The sequence below is a fragment of the Bemisia tabaci genome, chromosome 5 (genome assembly GCF_918797505.1).
Source record: "Bemisia tabaci chromosome 5, PGI_BMITA_v3".
NCBI classification, from domain to species: domain Eukaryota; kingdom Metazoa; phylum Arthropoda; class Insecta; order Hemiptera; family Aleyrodidae; genus Bemisia; species Bemisia tabaci.
In genome coordinates, this window is record NC_092797.1 from 11,875,066 (window position 1) to 11,894,749 (window position 19,684).

A 19,684-nucleotide genomic window follows, 5' to 3' on the forward strand; every position below is an offset into this window, starting at 1 on the left:
TTTTTCCGGTGCAAAAAGATAAAAAGTTTAGTTCATTAGTTCATATCGAACGCCGAACTTTTCCGGTTCAGGTAACCAAAGATACTAGTTACAGAAACTCATCGAACATTTTTGGTGTTCTGCATAAACCATAGTTCAGTTCCTGCATAATCAAACGGTTTCCCTCAGTGCGCCGTGATTTTTCATCGATTTTTATCTTCTTCTTTTTTTATCTGTTTGTTATATCATTTTCTTCTTTTCTAAGCACGAATAAATTACAGGTCATCTGGAAATATTGGTGAAATTACTGGAAAGACGGAAAATAAGTACAGTACGACTGTAAAAATATATCGAGAATCCCTAGTGAATGGTAACTACCAAGAAAAGTGGTGATTTTGCCGGGGTTTTCTCTTAGTAGAGCAGTTTTTGTACACGACAGAAAAACCACAGAAAAAGAGAACGCAAATGTAATTTTGAACCGGATTCCAAATTCAGGGAATTCCCTTGTCTACAGGTCTTTCCGTAATAGTAAGTCGGTCATTCACGAGTGATGTTTAATGGAATGCCGTATTAACTCTAAATTAACCAAGTTCCCATTGACTTGGATCCATTCTTTTGTTCCCTCTGTTATTTTTAACCATTAGCAATAAAAATGAATAAAGGTAAGAAATGGATTTGATTTTTCGGAATAGTTTCCGGATACTTAAATCAGTTTTCCCCTGACCTCCATTAATACTTTAGTTCTCTCTGTTATTTTGAACGATATAGCAATAAAGGATGAATAAAAATAAGCAATCCTGCAATCGTTTTGATTTTTCGGAATAGTTCCCGCTCTTAAATCAGTTCTCTCCTGATTTCTATAAATACTTTAGTTCTCTCTGTTATTTTGAACGATACCAATAAAAATTGTAGTTTCTGCACTTTTGGATCGTGCTGTGCTCCTGGAAAATTGATCTCTCTGCAGGATGGCACGAATAATAGGACTGAAAATTCTGCAGACCCTAGAGGCGGTAAAGTTCTGCCGGTGAGGAATTTCGTGTGCGAAATTAATCGATTAAAAATAAATTAAATAACAACTGGAAAGGTGGATTTTCATGAGCTCCATTATAATGAAAAATTCTAGATTAATTTTGACAACAGGGCCCGAGAGGATCTTGCAAGTCGTTTGAGTGCACAGATCATCATCATCATTGCGGGGCTCTTTGCTCAAAGGACATCCACTATGCAAACATTTTACTCGTTATTAGACTTTAACTGCCGGCGCCATGTTGTCACATCTCATGCGAATAGCCGGCTGTTGCACTGACCAAGGTGCAAGGTCCGAGTGAAAAGCTTTCGCGGAACTTTGGTGGCAATCTCTAACCGGAAGGACGCCACCTTTTTGACGACACACCCATAAATCCAGGGAAAAATTGATACACGTGGATGGGGGGTGGGAGGGAGGGAGGGGGATTTCCTCGGAAAAACCGAGGCGTCAGTCTCGGCTAGGCTGAACGGCGCTAAAAAGTTGATTCATCGCAAGAACCTATAATTAAAGGGTCGTTCATGTATTACACTGAAAAAAGTGACTTGACTTAAGCAGCAATGTTCTTGAATTTGCCGCCGTTAGGATATTTTCCTTGAACCTAGATGAAAGGAGGCTGGAATCAAGAGGAAAGAAGCTTGTATGAAGCAGAGGATTGCTCGATTCGAGCCATTAAATACTGATTTGAGGGGAAATATTCGTGATGGTGAATTCAAGTCATTTTTTTTTCCTGAGTACTTTACGCTTTTTATTTCTTGACCTATCAAGCGTAACTTTAACAGGAGCCTGGGTTCAATTCATATTCGTTTTTCGACAATGCGTGGGAATTATAGTTTTATTTATTCCGATACTTAAAAATGATTCCGAAATCGGTCCCACTGAAATTGCACTCACCCTGGATTTCTGTATCTCTAAAAAGTTTCAGATAGTAAAATATTTATATCTCACAAAGATAATTGTATTTAAACCCGTCATTAAAACCCTTCAGCTCCCCACGAACTTCCCCATAGTAACACATGCCGCCAACAGTTTTTGAAAAGGTGCCATCGAAACTGAAACGGACTTTCGTCGCTCAGCTCTACACAAAATGTACATTGCACACCTTAGACTGTAGCATTCTATAATGAAACAAAAGCGGTCTGAGCAGTACTTACTGGATTTGATATGTCTTTTTTGTAGTCTCTGACTTTTTGTTGAAGAAGAAGTACCAGGCACCGAAACCAACGATGGCAGCCAATAGGACGGTGTCAACAAGACCGAACATAGGCGCGTCATCGTTGATGTTTTCCGCTACTACCTCCTTCGCTTCCATTCTGGCAGAAAACAAAAAGCACAAAAAAATTGGTAAGAATCATGAGAGTAGTTCCTTTACAGTACTAAAAATCAATTTGAAAAAATAACCATCACTACCCTCCAAGTCCAATATTCAATTGGGTAAGGAATCAAAAACCCAGTTTTGAGTTTTTCGTAGACAAAGGTCCTTTGCCCTGTTGACCGTCATATGTATCAAATAAATTTAAATAAATAAATAGTATCAACTAGTCATATTTATAATCAAATAAGTGAATGAACTGATAAGAATTGCAATTCAACGTGGAAGTTCCATCACAGCAAAAGCAGCCTTTGTTTAGCTGACATTGTGCTGTAAAATACTCACAGCTAGTTGGGCTTTTAGCAATAAGGAACTTTAATTTCTGGTTCGTCCTTAAAATCACCTAACTGCAAAGGGAAACTGATAACTCATCCGGAGTTTTCAAAATGGTAGAGAGAATATAGCTCCTTATTGCAAAATTTGGATAAATTATTTGAAGATCTGAGGGCTAAATGAAAAAAAAAAAAAAAAAAACTTTAAAAAAATACATTTCCCCGCGGGAAGTAAATGGTTTTTCTTTCATATAGGTAAATCAAACAGTTTATGGTACCTACTCAAATTGAGTTAGGATTTAATTTCATCTTAAGATATGATTTTGCCTGATTTTCCATCTTCCCTGACTATAACAAAAACGATTCAGATTCATTTCGCGGAAACTTTAAGTCAGAGCAAATGGAAATATTCACATTTCACTGAAAAAATGGTTGAAAACATGTTTGAGATGATTCTTTGTTTCATTTACCTACAAAAAAACCAAAACGTTTTGACCAAAAAAGTTTTCTGTTTTATTAAATAAAAACATATTTTTCTGGGAGAAACAAATATTTTTAACTAAAAATAATTTATCAAATTCATTATAAATTACGATTAAGTTACATTTCTCGGAATTATAAAAAGTTTATTTGAAAAAAAACTTTCATTCAAAAATGAAATGACGTCCATGAAAAATTTGAGCCGAAATAATTTTCTTTAACTAAAACGAAAGGGTCATTAAAGTTAAAAAAAGAGTTTTTTGACAATTTTTCAGTATTGCACTTGAAACGATAATCCGAATTCAGTTTAACACATAGCATACCCGGAAAGGGCAAGATGCAACATGAACTTCACGATGAAAATGCAGCGATGTGACCTCGACCAAAACCGGTTCTTTTATGACAGAAATTTCGAGAAAAGTCTATTGTCGACGCTCCATTACGGAACAGCGAGTTCCAAATAGTAAAAGCTATAAAAGCTGAGGTGAAAAAAACCGAGAACGGACATAATTATCTGCTAGACGCTAGATGATTGACTAATAGGAACAAATTCACGATATTCAAACTGAACAGAAGAAAAAAAATGCGAAAAAAATGTACGATTATCAGAAAGCGCCACAGATTTATCTGCGTTGCCTCGAGGTGTCTGCGGAAATAAATCCAAGTAGGTAATTTGCTGCGAGATTGCCAAATTGAAGAACAAACGTATTTGCAAGAAAAGCAAATAGACGGGAAGATAAGAACAAGGCGTCTTGGAATTCTTGATTTTTCCATTCCCTGATGTTTTCCTGATTTCCAAGGAAAAACTTCCTGATGAAAATCAGTAGTTTCCTTTCACTTACTTTCAGATTTTATAAGAGATAAAGGAAGAGGGGAAGAGGTAGAGGCAAAGAGAGGAACATTTTTGCCTGAGTTTGAAGCAAATTAATTGAATCCTTTCCATCTTTCTGGTAATTCTAAACCGTCAATGAAAACTAATCGAATTAATGAATAAAATATGGTCTTAAAGTGGAAAAAGAAAACACATTCGGTTTTTACAACAATGATTCCTGACGTATTCCCTGATTTTCCGGAGGATTTTATTTCCTGAAACAATGAATTTTCATGAGCAAAACAAAAATCGTATGTGAATTCAAGAGGCGTGAGGTTGCGAATCTCCCACCTTACCTTGTTTCGCTCAGCCTTACATTATTGCAAGTTTCATAAAATCTCAAGATTCTGCATCTAAGCCGTAATTTAAACTTGTTTCACTAAACGTGAAAATTCGCAGACCATTTCTAGGCTTTACAAAAAAGTCATTACAAATACATTCGCACCTATGTGATAAAATTCTCCGATGGTTCCTTGAACTAGATATCGACGGTGAAACTACCAAACCACGTATCTCATTTGCGGTGTTTAAAAATCTACGCTCGCATTTTATTTTTTTGAAGTAGACCAAATCAATATCATTCCTTGAAATTTTCATAGAATTTTCTCCGCACGAAGAGGAAAAATCACAGAAATTTTCAAGACTGGACGTTAAGTAGTTTTTCATTTAAAAAATAAAGTATGACAGGAAGTCTGCGACGTCGCAAACCGAGATACGTGGTTTGGTAGTTTCACCGTCGATATGGCGAAATCCGGCGACTTTAGCTAACTTCAGGCTTGACCTAAGCGGTGTTTGACTCGCTAAGGAAGAACGCCGTGTGAACCTTCGGGAACTGCCAAAATTCCCTACACACACAAAAATACATGTTTTACATGTATTTTTGACGACATTTATGCACATTATTCATTGAAATTTTCAGATGTTTCAGATTAAATTGTGTACAAAATTGCCCGAAAATTTTGGAAAAATATATTCACAATTTTCCCAGTAAATTAGGTTTTTATGGAAAAAACTTGGCAACGTCTGAAGGCTCATACGGCGTTCTTCCTTGGCATGGCAGTACGGAAGCCAAAATTTCTTCAATAAGGGAAGAGAAAAAATATGTACGATAACTATTCCAACAAGAGAACACAGCGCGATAACGCTGCAACGTTTCGAGAAAAAAAACTAAGTCCTTGACCCCCGGTTTTCGTGATACCCTGGATCTTCCCAATTTTCCTCACCCTAGCTGCAGGAGCGATCCTTCCAAGTTGGCAACACTGTTTTGCGACATTTGATTCCATTCTTAAAATCGATTTTTTCGATCGATCGTTTTGCGTGCGTTTAACTGAAGGAAATACAGTTTTTCCAAGTGGCACCGACTGGCGAACCCCGCCCGACTGGAAAAATCATCAGCGGCTGCCAAAGTCGTTTCCACGCGGCGCGTCACTCGCAAAAAAGCTCAAAAGCTATAATTAAGTCTGACGGTTGGAAATCATACCTTGAGAGATGATTGGTTACGCAAGGATAATTATGTAATCCGGCGCGGCGCGCGGTGGTGGCGTATGCGCGGAAAGTGAAGCTACTCGAGGTACGTGGTTTCATGCAGTTGGAGCAAAACTCGAAAATATCCTAATTCGTGATAACAGCTCACAATACTAACAAGTAAAAACGCCGTATGAGCCTTCAGGCGTTGCCAAATCTCCCCTGGCAAATCACTAAATTTCAGGAAAAGTTTCGAACATATGTAAACCAATTTCTCAGATAATTTTGTTTGAATCTGCAGGGTGTCTACTAAAACATGCTAGCCAAAAATCGGTACTTCTACAGTACTTTTTCAGTACTTTCCCAAGAAATTCAGTACCTCCTCAATAGAAAAATTCAGTACTATTTCAGTACCTCCATTTGACGAAATTCGAACAATTTCAAAAATTTGAATTTCTCGCTCAGAAATGAAAAATATTCCGGACCTCCTTGCGGAATTTCCGCACTTTTTCAGTACTCCCGGAACTCCTTTAAAAAGTCAGAACTATTTCCGGACTTTCCAGAAATTCCGAACTTGCAGACACCCTGATTTGATCTAAAAAGTCTGAAACTTTCAAGGAAAAATATTCATACTTTTTCTCAAAAATAAACATTTTATCGAAGGAAATTTGGCAACTCTCGAATGTTCATACGGCGTTCTTCCTTAGCACGGCAGAATAATTCGTCGCTCCTCTGCCGTAAGGGCGCAACTCAATTTCCATGTGAGCCCTATTGTCCGTATAAATAAATAGTTCCTGGGCTCATACGGAAACCGAGATATGCATTTACGCCACAGGAGCGACGAATTTACGCAGCGAGTTCGACGCGTGGCTGTCGCATTGTTTTCATCTTTGACCTGTCACTCGTTGACCTGTTGACCAAAGGTTAGAGACCGCCAGGTAAAGCTCTGACCTTTCGCGCTCACGCCTTTCTTTCGCGGTGACGAGGCGTGAATGATCGATAATCGATATTTCCCCGCATTTGAAGTTGTGGTTAAGAATCGATTGTTAAGGTGTTCGTTACGAACACCCTAATTATCGATCTCTGTCCACAGGTTTATACAGTATATCGATCGATATATCGCAAAGCACACCACAACCCTGCTTCTTTTAGAATGGAAACGATTCGGATCATTTAGTAATGCTGACAGACTGACTCGGCCATTCAGAACGGACATACTAGGAATAAAACTCTGAGAAAATAACCTCTTCCCCGTAATTTTACCATTTTCTGGGTTCCATTATTTCCGATTTCCCGGTTTTCCCTGACTGAGGCAACCCTATATCTTGGGCTGGCATTCGGGCAGTTTGAATTTACTAAGATTCTAAGTTGGGGAAACTATAGAGAGGGGCTCTTATGAGGGGCTAAGAAGACAAGCGCAAAAAGTGCGGTTTTTGAAAAAAATGAAGTAGTAATGATTTCGACTGAAATAAGTCTTAAAGTATATTCGGTGAAAACTTCACTGCTAAAATCCAACTATTAAGCATGATATAGTGAGATTGACCTTTTTTCCGCCATAAGACTACGTGTAATTTTGAAACTTTTAACGTGAATTTGTTGTAATAGCAAAAACTAGATTTCTCCCACTTGTCATCCAAGCCCCTCTTATTATTCATCTTTTGACTGTGGGATTTTTCAACAAACTGAATACGTTCTGTGTTAAACTTTAAAAAGAAAAAATACCTCGTTATGCTTTAACTGTTACCCCCTTTGTAGGCCCATCGCCGAGAACAATGTAAGAAAAAAACTCCAGATGACGATAAGACACAGAGGAATTACCGGTGTTGGTAATTACCATCAATTTCCGACAATTTAATTATTTTCTCCTTTCGTTTTCTCTGCAGAGACGCGACGTACAGCGAACATTACAAGTTCCCTGAAAATTGGAAAAGCCTGGAGCATGGAGATCTCACGATGTCTACGGACATTAAACATTGTCTAAAGTTGGCTGAAAGTGCTAGACACGAAGCCATTAAACCAGCAGAAAAAAAAAGAAAAAAAAAAACATTACAAGTTTTATCACCGACTGATGAAACAAAAATGGAGGCAACTATGGAATGCATTGAAATTACAAAGATGTCATCCACCGTGTTCTTAAAAGAGCGAAATCTCTGTTATCACTGGGCGTGTTCTACAGTATTTTTTTTCTTATTTTTTAAATATAGACCGCAATCATCACGATTCAGTGCGATGCAAAACAGACTAATGGCGATAGAAAGCCACAAAGCGCTAAAATTCGTAGTTTTCCTCACGAAAGAATGTTACTACATTTCAACGTTGCCGAGTTTCTCTTCGCAAATCGCATTTTTACCGGGAGAATTTGGTCTTTAGTAACCGAAATTTCCACCGATTTCTCCTTTGATCTAATGGGAAAAAAATAAAAAACTGTCAACAAAAACGCACAAGTATATTTTTGTACCTACACCTAATAAATTAAAATATCTGCACCAACTTTGCAACCTGGGAATGGAGTTACGCTTCTCCGCACGTGAAACAACGAATTGTCAAGTACCTAGTGTCATGTGATACGATTTCACATCGAAGGACGCGTGCAGTTTCTGATAAAATAATCGATTGTTGGGTATTAAGAGTTATCGCTTGAAAATATGATCACTGCCGAGGTCATTTTCGAAAAGACGAGAAATTCAGCAGTTCATCTGAATTACCGTTGATGGGAATGATTTTTATAGAATCCAATTTTTGAAAACAGATTGTGCACTTAATTCATGGTTATTTACTCTTGATTTTAAAAAAATGATACTGATTCCGTGAGTTCCGTGACAGTAAACGGTTGGTCAAACTTTTCGTGAGTGATCTCCCCGATATAGATATTGATTTGAGCGGAAACACCTATTAATTTCAAGAAAAAAATAATTGGGATGGGGTGGGATGAACGTACTTCGGGTTGGGGAATTAACTCTGATCGTAGCTAAGAACCCCTTTTGCCCTAAAAATGTTTGATGACTCGAAAGTCTGTTTTTTACCAACAATATTAGAAATTATCCTCGATATCGTATAATTAAAAACTGAACTTCGCGTTTTCACAGGTTCATTTTTGAAAACTATTTTTTGTGAAAATAAGAGCTGATTCCAGAATGAAAAATAGATTGTAGCAGAATGAAAAAGAGAGTTTTGTGAATGGTTCAATTTGCACAATTTATTTAATCATTTTGCTGCTGATTTTGAGGAAAAATGAGATAGTAAAATGGGGTGGGGTGAACGTACGCCTTTACTACTGTTCACGAATACGTTTCACGATTATTAATTTGAGTATTTTGTTCATATAGTTTCAACTTGCAGTCTAAAACTTTATATGCTTTTTCTAGAAAAATTAGTGTACCTAAAACCTAAAATTAATTGTTATGACGTTCATGGTAAAGTGTAACAAAACTGCTAGATACTCGATGAATTGAAATATGTTTTGTGCCTTTTTGAGACCTTTTGATAAATGAACCTTAGGTGATACTGTAAATTTAACGGCATCGATACCGGCTCTATTTTAACCTAAAAAATAGACATCTTTTGAATCGACGAAAAAAGTTAGAGGCAAGTTTAAAGTCACGAGCCGGCCGGTCACTGAGATTCAGATTAGCTCGGGAGGAAAACGAGACAAATCCTTGAACTTAAACTTGATGATGAAGCCCGCGTGAAGCCCCCCTTGAAGCCCGCGAGAAAGATCCTTACTGATAAATAGGACCGATTGTATCGAGAAAATATGGGTGGGTTTTTTGCCTCCATAACACTCAAGGTTACGCATCAAGCCCATCGCATAATTTTTAGCCGTATGGCATAAATTTAATTTTCTCGCGTTGATTTTCCCCCATCTAGCCTTTCTACTCTGCGTTACAGTCTCTGAGCCGGCCTAAAAGAGTTCAAGTTCTCCTTCATTTCGTGAATATGCAATTTTACGTACTTTGAGGTCGAAATAGTTGTATCGCGCGTTTCGCCCCATCCAATTTTTCTGCTGTGTTACTATCCGAGTCAGCGGAAAGGAGACCAAGCTCATTCTCATTGTGTGGATGAGCGAAAAAGTTTTCTTGCTTCCAAATTGTGACGGAATCTGTGAAAAGGGACCTCATTTTCCGAGAGAAAATTTCCGAGACTTTGAGATTTGCGTGATAAACGATTGCGGAAGGCGCCTGCGAGACTGTTGGAATACTTCAAGCATTGCGCCGATTCCCCGATCCCCAGTCTCGCTCTCGGCTCCTGACTCGAGAATCGCGCCAGGTTCCGAGACGCGTGCGCCATTTGGAAGTGCGTAGGGCAGCGCGCGTGCACAACTTCGAAAGGCGTACACAAAAATGGAGCGCATTTTGATTAAAACATAATAAATTGTATCATGCATTATTGAGGATTGTAGCCTACGCAATTTTCCCACTGCCTACGCAGTTCGCGAACGACCGATGGGTCGACGGTTCGTGAAAATTCTGTACCCCTCAAGATTTATTCAAATGCTAACAATAACATGGAAGAAAAACCGGGAAACAAAGCTAAAAATTACACATAAAAATCCGAGACGTTTCGCGATGCCGGCATCGATGGTCCTCGTGTTATCAGTCTTTCTCTTTGTTTTGATTTCTCAGCCAACAAGTAGTCCGCAGGTTTCTATTTGTATTATTGTATATAGCAAATGGGTAATTTTTTTAGGAGGATTATAAATAAACAAGTGGTACGGAATAAAAGAAAAGAATATGAACTATGAAAAACGATAATCCGGGTATCGAAAGTTGTCTGTTTTGAAAACGCCTTCAAATGCGGCGTGATACCTCACGCATTCCGGAGAGTTCAAATAGTTGTATCATTGCGCCGCAAGAATGTGACGGAAGATTAAAATTGAAATAGCCTTCATACACGCTGGCCTAGTCGATTCCCTATGACATTTTTGCAATCGTGAATGCATAGCTTATGTGCGCTTCAGCTGGAATAATTGTTATATTTTATCTTTATTCTTCCAACTGAAAATGGCAAAGTTTTGGGCCGAAATGTCTCGGATTTTTGTGTGTAATTTTTAGCCTTGTTTACCGTCTTTGCTCATATGTTTTTGTTATCACCATTGTCACGGGCGGTTGTTTTAGAAATTTTAACCTATTTTTTTCAAATGCCTAGTTCCTATGCACAATGTCAACGGAGATATCCCTTCGAAAACAAGGTATATGAAGTCGCATACTGCCGTGACACATTTTATGATTTCTTCCCCCTTGCCCTTGCACCAATTATCGATACATATACATTTGCACTGGTTACTCGACTTAAAACAATGATGAAACCGAGGTGGAAGAAACCATTGTGTGAACCACTGCGGCGGATGACGTATTAAGTCATCGTGCTTTTTGGGAGGCGATATCTCCATTGATATTAGACGTGGAAACTTGGTGTTTGGACAGATCCCATCATTTTTTGCTTATCTATAATTCGAAATAATTTAAATTCGATTCTGAAACTAGCGCAACTGACCCATTGTGAGTTTATGTTGACTAAAAGTCCCTATTCCCGTGGACGGAGGGTATGAATTCGATCGAAAAATAAAAACGTGAATCGATCGACAAATGATTAAAAAACCGGTGTCAATTCGATCGACAATCGACATGAATCCATCGAAAAATAAAAACGTGAGCTGATCGACAAGATTCGATATCGATACCGATTCCACCGACAAAATTCAATAGATTCTCGGGTTTGTCGAGGTTTATGGAGTTGTCGATCGATTCACGGCTCTGTAGATCGATTACGGATTTATCCATCAATTCGCGGGTTCGTCGACCGGTTCATGGGTTTGTCAATCGATTGACGGTTGCAGGGTGTCTACCAAAACAGGCTGGCCGAAAATCAATTCTTTTACAGTACTTTTTCAGCACATTCCCAAGAAATTTGGTACCTCCTCAATAGAAAAATTCAGTACTTTTTCAGAACCTCCAATCGACGAAATTCGAAAAAATTAAACATTTAAATTTCTCGCTCAAATTGTGACAAAAAATGAAAACAATTCCGGACCCTCTTGCGGAATTGTCGCACTTTTTCAGTACTTCCGGACCGCCCTTAAAAAATCAGTACTATATCCTGACTTTCCGGACTTGTAGACACCCTGCGGTTGTCGATCGAATCACGCTGGTCGATTCCCGGTTTTATTTGTCGATCGATTCGTGTTGATCGAAGCCATTCCTTTCTCGTGGACAGCCACGAACGTACGAAATATGAAAATATTAAAATGGAAGCGGACTCCGTGGCGACGAAAATTTCCACGGGCGTTCTAGCACGTATTTTCATATTCAAATCCGTCGAGGCTTGGATTTTCCGTCGTGGAGGAATCCGGTCTGCGCTTGCGCGGTCGAGGAAGACACACGAGCGGCTTCGTTCACGGCTGAACACGTCGACCTTGACTGAGAGACGAGAGCTGCCCCCCGAACGAAGAACCCCCAAACGTCAATAGAAATCCGCGCTGGATAAGCGCTTTTTGAGGTCGCCATGTGGTTAGTGGTTTACAGTGCACCTACCTCACGGAATATTGAGCCGAAACTGAGTTTTACCTAACTTTCCTTTCCTCCTTACTCTAACACTACGTATATACTGCCGTGCTAAGGAAAAACGCCATATGGACATTCGAGAGTTGCCAAATTTCCCCGAATAAAACATGTATTATTGAGGGAAGTTGTGCATATTTTTCCTTGAAATTTTCAGGTAAGTATTTTAGATCACACCGGGGACAAAATTGACTGAAAAATTTGAGGAAAAATATTCACAATTTTCTCAGTAAATTCGGTGTTTCTTGAAGGAAATATGGCAACATCTGATGGCTCATACGGCGTTCTTTCTCAGTACGGCGGCATAAGTCACGAGATACTGGCTATCGTTAGAGAAGGCAATGAACAAAGGCTGTTAAAAGTTTTCTGCAATTAAAATTATTTTCTTCGATTAAAAGAAAATTCTTCTTTTCTGCTTTGAAACGGTTGCTATACAGTTTAAAAAATTCCAAGATTTAAGATTTCTTTTATGCTAGTTTTTTTCATTCAAAACCAGTGAAAGTTATTTACTTAGATGACAGGGCAACTCTTATTCAAATTGAAAAAACGACTTAGGAAAGAGGGAAAAAAAAAGTCTCAAAAGTTTAAATACCTACCAAATAATTTTTCTTTTCCTTTTTTAAATTATATTCTTTACGAAAGAAATTTGTAAGAAAAATTTTTAATGAACAAAGAGAAATATATCTGGATCCTCCGTACATAATGTTCCTTCATAATTAAAATAAATAAATAAATAAATAGGTAAGAAATGTATACCAATTTCTCAAAGTGGATGATACGACTTCTCTTAATATTCAAAATTTCAAATGTTAATGGGGAAAAAGAAATCAAGAAGAAGAAACCAATTGCTAGAAAAATGACCAAACCTTTTTAACGGTTGTTGGCTGATAACCTACTAATGAGATGGTTAGAGCGTTATTTTACAAAAATTGGTTTCTTTTTCATTCCAATGATATTAAGGCCGGCATTTTACTTAAAATCTCTGAAAATTAAAAATTTCCACTAATCGCTTTTGCAGCAGATGCCTATGATTTGTTACTTACTTATTCATTACCTGGGTATACAAATAGGTAAATATATATATTTTTTTTTTTTCATATAAAAAGGGTAAGGAGACATCTGAAGAATAAAAAATTGAAAGTGTACTCATGACAATTAGTTACCGCTGAGAAGAGGCATCCCAAAGAGGATGAAAAAATAATTTTGCCTCAAGGATGTTCCTTAAAGGAAAAGTCTCATCTCTCTACTTAGACCGCACTGCCCTTCTCAATAAAAAATCAGCACTTTCTTCTCTTCTAGATTCACAATTTTCTAGCCATCATCACTGCGCCCAGTCAAAAAATGCTTAAATGCTGACTTCAACAAATATAAACAGTAATTGTGCTTAGCAATTTCAGGGAATGAACGAGATCTGAGATTGACACTGGGTGCGGATGGAAAATCTGCAGAAATTGCACTTCTGGAGACTGGAAACACAAAATTCCAGTTCTAATTTGGTCCGATATTTACTAGGACCTGGATTAGATACATAAGTGATGAATCTTAAAGTTTTATTTGATTGATGCTGAAAAATTAGAGTGAAATTCTGACAACCTTCTCAATCCTCCTAGAGGAATTTTTAACGCACTTAAGCTTTTGATTATATGAAACAATCCTCCAAGAAAAATCTGTGTAAATAAGGCGCAGGGGCACCATTAGAGAGAGGTAAGCCAAGAATTTGCCCAGCCCTTCGTTCTAAAGTTGGGCCATGGAAAGTTAGACACAACCGGAGAGGAAAAGAGAAACAGGGAAATAGTCAGATAGAGTTTGGAAGACGTGCATTTGTCATTTCTGAGGTGAGAAGCCGAGACGGAAAAAAAAACCTCATCGTTTCCCTCCTGGCCCTGCAGTGACCTAAAAGGGCGCCCCTGACAAGGTGACAAAGGAAACTTTAGGATGAATGAGAAGTTCCATGATTCATAACTTCCCGCACTCTTGTTAGCCTGTCCATTCTCTCGATTGTATTGACAGGTGTCTTCTTATCTTTAATCCTGTTCTCAAGACTGAGATATAGACCATAAATTAAAAGGAGAAATAATGATAGAGCTTGTCCTAGACACAAGCTCTCCTTCATCACTTGTGCTATTATCAGGCATGCCGATTGGGAGTCGAAAGCAAAAGAGTCAATGAATATCTTGACCAGCTCTCTCATGGGTGAAAGTTCCAGATCTGGGTCAACAATGACCCTACTAACAACTTTAAGTTATAACCTCAGCAAGACAACGAGAAAATTTGCTGGGTAAATAGACGCTGAAAGCAGAAACATTACCTAATCTAACAAGAGCAGTAAGCTGCGCACAGCTTAGCCCCCTGGAAAGACAACCTAGGTCTCCTTTACCAGTCAGTTTGGGACATTAGAAGGAAAATTACGGAGTTAATCTGGAAGTTTTAGTAAATACCTACGTACTTGTGTAAGGATGGAGTGTCCTCACATGAATAGATAAGAGTATGTGAAGATGAAGATTGTGACTCACCTTGAGCTCTTATCATAAACCAGCAATAATCCAAGGAAAGAGTAGGAATCTTCACGAGACTCACAAAATCCAAATTAGTGGAAAATACTCGATTACTTAATTATCTTCCTTACAATTCATTTCAGTTTAAAATGTGAAGCAGGAAGTAGAAGTAGGAACTAACCTAAATTTTTCGGTCAATCCTTACGACTTCAAAAACAACAGAATAACACTCGAACAAACCCGACAATAGGATGAATTTTGAGAAATTCAATCTTCGGCGGTTACCACAAAAACACACGACACAATCACTTCAAATAACGAATTCTGAGCACTTTAGCTCGAGGCAAACACGAGAAAGTTCATGCAACAAGTTTCGATGCACGATTTCAGCTGATGAGGATACAGCAATTGCAATATTGACAGATAGAGAATCACCGGATTCTTCCGGTTTTCTGCGTGAATGAAGCAGATTTCCGAACCACGATTTTTCACCTCCCGTTACGAACGAAAGGCACCCGCGATTTGATAATTGCGAGTGACAAATTTTAATAATTTTATCAGGAAACTGAAACTGAACTGCGAAGACGAGACGACTGACGAGACGGTATCTTCTCTCTCAGTCTCGGTCAGCTGATACTGATTAGACGCAATGATAATGGCCTAGACTGGACGGTCCAATCCCAGAGCCTCGTTGCCTCGGGAAAACGAAGGCGAACGAGGGAGAAGATAAACTGACGAGGAGTCACGAACTTCACGAACGTACGAATGGCAGGATGACGACGGATAGGGCACAAAGCGGAGAAGAAAAGAAAGCTCATCGCGCCATAGAAATCGCGCTTGGTCTTTGGTCGTGAGGAGGTCGATTCCGGGTTGTATTGCGACGTCATCGTAATAAAAACACGAGATTCAATTCATTCATAAAAGGGTCGAGCCATGGATGAAAAGCGCCGAAATAGAGATAAGCTAATTCCTCTAATAAAAAAGCTCACCAAAGTTTTCGCAGGCGCAGCAGTGAATCAAGTGAATGCTAATGTCTAAATCAACTGATAACAAATCAACTTGACAACAACAACAATTCGTTAATTTGCTGTTAGAGTGCGTTATATGCACGTAAAAAACTCATTATTAACATAAATGACATTCTTGCAACGGCATTTGCCGTGCTCTATATTGAAGGCGAATTAAAGATGAGAATTAAAATTACTCTGATATTCAAGTTACGGCTTGGATCTGATCCATCACTCGGTCTATATCTGGCTAAAAATGAAGAACCAACGTATTAAAATTTTCGTATTGTATTTCTAACGATACATTTCTCATTTTTACAAGGTGATGTTGATTCTTGAAATGCATTAAAATGTTAGACCATGGATAAATATATACTACGTATGTTAGACAATCTGGCAACTATAGTGTTATTTGTTTACACAACACTAACCTAACCTCAAAATATCATATGATAAGAGGAGTGAACAGATTGGCCCAGATATTCCGGACCACATTTCACCAAAAACTGCTGTTTGTCAAACCGCCGTCAACACCTACCAAGCGGCGAGTAGGCCTTCGGCCATGCTCGGCAATCTTCGTAGCCAATCAGGTTGCCGCTCGCCGCCCGTAATCTCGAAGAAGGTTCGGCTCCTACAACACCCTACACTTTTCGAATTTTGGATTTTGGCATTCGGCCTGATTCTCTTTTCCTCTTTTCCGTAATTAATAACAATAAAAAATTCATTTAATCATTACTTAGCGGCACCTTGTCCAATTTGTGCCTAGCGCCTCTACAACTTTGCAAATTTGGACGTTACCTTTTGAACATTTCATCCCTTCCCTTTGAAATTACTTTGAATAAGTACACTTCACATATCACACGGGACTTTTATCTGCATATTTACTTGGCTTTATTCGCAAAGGATCTTTTAAGAAGTAAATTCTTTCGATAACTTATTGGGGATGGTCAAGTCACCAATTAGAGCCCGTCATTCCATGCCATTATTATTACAGGACTAGGTTTCTTACCTATAATTTGATGGGCACCGTGAGAATAATAGATAACCGTATTTGATCCGTGCCTTAAAAAATGAACTGCTGGTGGCAGAACCATCTTGGTGATGTTCATTAGGAATTTTAGACTTTATTCTATTTTTTCAGCAGATGAACCTTACATGGTAACTTGTAAAGTTTTGCCTCATTTTCCTTGAGTTCTACTTAGTTTGATGCCAAAAAACAAGAAAATTCATGGAGAAACGTGCCTTAAAGGTGATAGTTCCCCCTCATACTTACTATCAGAGTTCCAACGGAAAAAATCTTGTTGTCATAGGTAAATACGGTTTCCATTGCTTCTTCAGCTGTTAATAGACAACTATGCGGGTTTGCTGGAGAATTTGGTGACTGCTAGGATTGTTAATTAGTATCTCCGAAGCCTGGTTGTTATAGCTAAACTTAAAGCATTGGCTTCAACGCATCGCAAAACCAGAACCTTGGAGAGACCAGTGAACATCCATGAGAAAGTGAGTGAGGAGCAAGGTACCTAGCATTGTACATCCGTCTGGTTTTCACAACTACCGTTCCTAGGGATTTAGGATTCAGATTCGCACATCAACCAGTAAGCTTTTCTCCCAATCATCTTGATATAGAGGCAGCTATGCAAGGCGCAGCCAGGTAGTCCAATGCTCAAGCCACTTAATCAACACAAATATTATCCTAACTTACAACAAAATGACTTGTTTCTTCTCTAACAATGGAACCGGAAAATGTTACTTTGAATGCGCGAGAAACTTCTTTGGTCGAGATGAAGAAACGTAAATGAAGAAATGAGTCCGGAACATCTCGACCAGGTACAGGCCGCTTTGTTTACATTAGGAGTCTGGAGTATCTCGCCGCAATTTCACTTGAAATCACCATGAACAGATCAACGGGGTGACTGATATTTGATTTTACGAAAGGGATAAATGTTAGACGCGGACGAAAGTTCTTTTGTCGAGGTGAAGAAACGCTAACGCTGAGAAATTGAGTCTGGAACATCTCGAGGAAGTCCGCTGCTCTGGGTACGCTTTGTTTATGTCCGGACTATGTCGCCGTTCGTTTGTTTACATTAGGAGCGAGTTTGACACCGATGACAGACTTTGGTTTTTGATGAAAATTTGGTCTGGAATATCTGGGCCAAACGCAAAAACCTGATAAGAGCAGGATAAGAGATAAGGTGATCGACCACCACTTACAATGTTAATGTAAAGTAATTTTGAACCTTTTTAACTATAATTTTTATCATTACCTCATCCTATTCTTGTAGCAATGACTCTTCTATTTACAGAAAAGCCTTCTCTCTTCTTTTATTAGATTTTTTATGTGGTGTTTCACTCTGTAATGTGTTTCCTCCTGAAAAAGTTCTGTGTTTCTCTTCACTGCCCAGATACTTACACTGCAATCTTCACTGTTATATATTTAAATTTTAGTAATCAAAGTATTCACTTTAAAGGCACTTGCTGATCAAATAGCTTCTTTGAACACCAATGAGTGTAAGTGTTTTTTGGGCAGAGTACCTTTTCTTCGTTTTATATGTTTACTTGGATCATAGATTTGATGACATAAAACCTCCTCTGAAGTCTAGTGTCAGTTAATATTGTGCTTTTCATGCGCACTACAATGGGTCTAAAATTTTACATTCTCATTTTCTATGTTTGATTCCAAGCCACTAGGTAGCTTTTAAGGTTTATAATTTTTTTTTAAAGTGCCTTCCATGTCGGTTTTCTTCACTCACAATGCATATCCGAAAGCAACTAATTCCAAGAAATCTTAGCGATTTATTCTCTATCATCTTTCTCCTCATCATGATTCCATTGGTTTATTACTTCGAAATCTTTGTTGTTTTGCCCCAGTTGCATGACTGTTGTTTTTCTGTATGGTACATTCTCCATTTTGTGTTCGGAACGTTTACCCTGCTAAATGTAGTCAGTAATTATGTAGCAACAATAGTAATTGATACCAGTGTCAAAAATAACATTGTGTCATCTTCTCATCCTGATGATGAGCTTTGTTCTGTTTGTAGAATTCCAGTTCCGCCAAGATCATGGCATTGTAGGCGGTGCGATGATTGCATTCTAAAACAAGACCATCATTGTATTTTTGTTGGTACTTGTATCGGGCATTTTAATCACCGGTACTTTATTTGGCTTTTATTTTTTATGTTCATCATGACAGTACACGGTTCATACTTGAATGTTTTCTATGTCAAGGAAAATTTTCACTGTAGTCCATTCCTTTTTATGAAAGTTTTATTTCCTGTTTTATTTCTTATATTTGGTTTTGATGAGCGAGTGAATCATAGTGCTCTGATCTTGATTGTTACAAATTTTGTTGGAATGATAGTCACTGGGCTTCTCCTTTGGTACCACTGCAAGTTAATTCTTCAGGGAACCACATGCCATGAAAATAGAAGAAAAGATTCCTCTTACCATGCCAGTCCTGAAGAAAATATTAAAAGGGTTTTAGGTGAACGTTGGCATTTGACATGGATCTCCGCCTTCATTTCATCAAAATTACCAGAAAGAGGAGATTTATGGAAACTAAATGCTATCCAAGACACTCAAAAACTATTGTGAGACAAGTATCTTTGAATTTTTAATCAGCTCTGGTCACTTTCATATTCAAAGTTGTGAAATTGCTCGTTTTTAATATGGACCTTTTCCATCCACCAATTTCTCTCAAACGGAAGGTAATCTTTGTTTTTTTGTTATATTACTTCCAGAAAATTTGATGCACCAATGACAGCAGTTATGTGATAATTTTATTGTAAAATAATTTTTTTCTCTTCTCACATGATTAAGAAATTCAGCAATGCAATTTTGTTATTTGAATTAAATCATTGTTTTTAATTTATTTTGATGCCTATAAAAGTTATATATTTACCAAAATGCATTCCAAATAAAAACATTCTCAATTTGATCCTAATTTTTTCTATTTCAATCATTTCTTTGTATTCTCTACGGGGAAGACGAAAAAAAAAAAATTCTTACCATTTTTCAGCATTATCAATGAGTATTTTGTTAAAATGCCACCTTTTTATATGCACTGTTTCGATGGAGGTAGCTCTTACTTTTTATTGTTTTTCACTAGATAGTCTAGATAGAGTTGACATCAATTAATAAGTTGCGCAGCCTCATGTAGCATTGTA

General features: G+C 38.0%; 2 protein-coding genes across 4 annotated transcripts in view; one reads left to right on the forward strand and one right to left on the reverse strand.

Moving 5' to 3' along the window:
• Positions 1-15,212, reverse strand: part of Cpr (Cytochrome P450 reductase) — a 63,691-nt gene extending 48,479 nt beyond the window's left edge. The window contains exons 1-2 of one of the 3 annotated variants that reach the window (XM_019058756.2): positions 14,696-15,212; positions 2,158-2,316 (exon numbers count right to left, since the gene is read on the reverse strand). In XM_019058756.2, the coding sequence (XP_018914301.2) occupies positions 2,158-2,315 (158 nt within the window). In that variant the 5' untranslated portion in view covers position 2,316; positions 14,696-15,212. Of the gene's footprint in view, positions 1-2,157; positions 2,317-14,532 lie in introns of all 3 variants that reach the window. The other 2 variants (XM_019058755.2, XM_019058758.2) reach the window with 2 other exon arrangements.
• Positions 15,213-17,694: 2,482 nt separating this feature from the next.
• LOC109042164 (probable palmitoyltransferase ZDHHC24) lies at positions 17,695-19,461 on the forward strand. Its single transcript, XM_019058762.2, has one exon. The coding sequence runs from the start codon at positions 18,273-18,275 to the stop codon at positions 19,110-19,112; it is 840 nt and encodes a 279-aa protein (XP_018914307.2). The 5' UTR covers positions 17,695-18,272; the 3' UTR covers positions 19,113-19,461.
• The last annotated feature ends 223 nt before the right edge of the window (positions 19,462-19,684 follow it).